This window comes from Oryctolagus cuniculus, chromosome 7 (assembly GCF_964237555.1).
Source record: "Oryctolagus cuniculus chromosome 7, mOryCun1.1, whole genome shotgun sequence".
Classification (NCBI taxonomy): Eukaryota; Metazoa; Chordata; class Mammalia; order Lagomorpha; family Leporidae; genus Oryctolagus; species Oryctolagus cuniculus.
Genome location: NC_091438.1, coordinates 40,090,261 through 40,093,385, shown reverse-complemented (window position 1 = coordinate 40,093,385; position 3,125 = coordinate 40,090,261). Strand labels below are relative to the sequence as shown.

Below are 3,125 nucleotides of genomic sequence, written 5' to 3'. Positions count from 1 at the left end.
TGCAATTGGAAATGGTTTTAAGAGTGGCCTATCCAATTTAGGTTTCAATATATCACTTTGTGGGCAGATGTTTGGCCTAGTATTTAGTATTCCTGCTATCCATATCAAAGTACTTGAGTTTGCATCCCAGATGAGGTTTCTGACTCCAGCTTCCCAATAGCAAAGCTATCAGGAGTCAGAGGTGATGGCTCAAGTAATTGGGTCCCTGCCACTCACATGAGAGATCTGGATTGAGTTCCCAGATCCTAACTTCAACCTCAGTGTAGACCCAGCTAACTAGGCATTTGGGGAAAAAACAGTAGATGAGAGTGCACCCTCTTTCTCTCTTTCAAATAAAATATTAAAATATCTGGCATAAATACAGGGAAACAATAGCATAAACTTTCCAGAGTTGAAAATCTAAAGATTTCATGTTTTGACTTGTAAGATTTTTAAATTCCTCTGAGACATTCATGTAGTGCTTTCAAGTATATGCTTGGAAATATGTCAAAACCTCAGAACAGAGTCCTGGTGTGGAGATATAAACTCATGAGCTGATGGCATAGATCAGAATGGTATTTAAAGCCATAAAAATAACCCAGGGGACTTGAGGAGATAATGCTATAGGACAAATTATAGAAAAATTTATTAGAGAGATAAGGATATTATGTCATGGAAACTAAGAGAAACCATTCTTCAGGAGTAAAGAAAGATTGGTCAAATATATCAAGGATGGCGAGCATTGTGGCACAGCAGGTTAAGCTGTGGCCTGTAACATTGGCATTCTATGATAGGGCACCAATTTGTGCCCCGGATGCTCTACTTCCAAACCAGCTCTCTGCTAACAGCCTAGGAAAGCAGCAGAAGAATGATCCAAGTGCTTGAGGCCCTACCATCCACATGGGAAACCCAGAGGAAGCTCTGGGTTCCTAGACTTAGCCTGACCAAGCCCTGGCCATTGTGACCATCTCGGGGGTGAGCCAGTGGATGGAAGATCTCTCTCTTTCTTTGTCTGTCCCTCTCTCTGTAATTCTGACTTTCAAATAAATAAATAAATAAATCTGCTTTTAAATGTGCCAATGATCCAAAAAAAGATAAAGAAGGATCTAATGGATTTGGGATCACAGAAGACATTAATAACTTCAGCCAAATATCGGATGGAAGGTCTGAGCTAAAACCAGAATGGAATGAGTCAAAAAATATATGAGAGGTGAGGAGATGGAGAAATAGGTTGTGTTGGGAAGATTGACTGGAAAAATGGTCAGAGAAATTGACCTCTACCTAGATGGGAATATGTGGCTAAGGAGATAATTTGCCTTTGTTAAAAAATGGGAAAACTAAGTTATTCTGGAATTATTAAACCAATGATCAAGTAAAAAATCTAGAGTTGGGGTAGTCATTGGGTGCAGTGGTTAAGATGTCACTCAGGATGCCCATATCCCATATCAAAGGGCTTGAGTTTGAGCTTTCACATCTCTTCTGATTCCAGTTTCCTGCTAATGTGAACCCTGGGAGATGGAAGGAGATGGTGCAAGTACTTGGGTTCCTGAAACCCATGTTGGAGACCTGGACAGAGTTTGAAGCTCCTGGCTTTGGCCTGGTATTACATGGGTGAACTAGAGGATGGAAGGCTCTCTCTTTCTCTCTCCCATCCTTTTCTCTTTCTTTCCTTTTCAAATAAATAAAAATAAACAATTTTTACTTTTTTTCAAATAGAAATGGCAAAGGTCAAGGAAACAGAAGAAAATGTAACAAAACAAAGTCTTCAAGAAGGTGACAGGAGATGGGATTCCACATATGTGTGACAATGAGGAGAATATTTAAGTTTAGGTTAAAGTTGAATAAAACAGTCATGAAGTGAACCTTAAAGTGCAGCAAGGACCTCTGTAGAAAGTCAGTGGTGCACTGGACTAGTTTTTTCCCCTTTCCGGAAGAGGGTCCTCTTGATGGCCTTAATGAGTTCTTTGTTACGAAGGCTGTAGATAATTGGATTGGCCAAAGGTGTTAGCACAGAGTAGACTACAGCAAGTGTCCGATCAAGAGTCAGTGAGTAGCTCTTTTTAAGCCGCACATACATGAAGATGATGCTCCCGAAGAAGATGAGCACCACAATGAGATGTGAGGCACATGTAGAGAAGGCCTTCTTCCTTCCTGCTGCTGTTTTTATCTTCAGCACAGCCCCAATGATCCTCCCATAGGAGACCATAATAAAGAGAAAGGTGATGAGGATGATGAAGGCATTGATGGCAAAATCCACCAGGACATTAGTGGATGTGTCTTTGCAAGCCAGGCTCAGGAGAGGTGGGAAGTCACAGAAGATGTGTGGTATTTCATTGTAGGCACAGAAAGGGAGCTGAGAGACAAGGATAACCTCAGAAATGGGACATAGGAAACCACAAGTCCAACAACAAGCAGCCATCTTTGCACAGAGTGTTGTGGTCATAATTGCAGGGTAATGGAGGGGTCGGCAGATGGCCAGATAGCGGTCATAGGCCATGGCTGTGAGAAGGTAGCATTCAGAAGCCCCCAAGGAGTGGAAGAAGTAAGTCTGAAGGAGACATCCTGCAAAAGAAATGGTCTTCTTCTTGCTAAGAAGATTAGCCAGCATCTTGGGGATGGTGGTGGCTGTATACCACAGCTCTAAGAAGGAGAGAACACTGACAAAGTGGTACATGGGTGTGTGAAGGGCTACATTCAGTCGTATGACCAAGAAGATAAGCAGGTTGCCACAGATTGTGAATAGGTATGCCATGAGCAGCAGAACAAAAAGCCAGCCCTTGACATGTCCCACATTGGGGAAGCCAAGGAGCACAAATTCAGTCAAGGTTGACTTGTTGTGTTGCTCCATGGGAAGCTGAAGTGGAGACTGAAAGGAGAAAAAAATTGAATTAAGGTGGTAGCCAAAACTTCATTTCTCTCCTGTCTCTCAATTCAGCACCACACCGCATTCATTACCATTTCTACTAATGTTATTATTAATTCTACCATAAAAATAATGGCTAATTCTTATGAGAGGTCTCCAAAAATTTCATGGAGAATGCATATCATCAAAAATCTATACATGGATTCAGCATTTTTACACCAAAATAAATTTATCCTTTCAATCCATTTTCCATGATATTATGAAGTCCTTCATATTAGCATAT

At 41.2% G+C, this 3,125-nt stretch overlaps 1 protein-coding gene across 1 annotated transcript; it reads right to left on the bottom strand.

The window, feature by feature from the left end:
• Positions 1-1,873: 1,873 nt before the first annotated feature.
• On the bottom strand, positions 1,874-2,827 carry LOC100342137 (olfactory receptor 6N2). Its single transcript, XM_002715323.2, has one exon. It carries the CDS (start codon positions 2,825-2,827, stop codon positions 1,874-1,876), a length of 954 nt encoding a protein of 317 aa, XP_002715369.2.
• Positions 2,828-3,125: the final 298 nt, after the last annotated feature.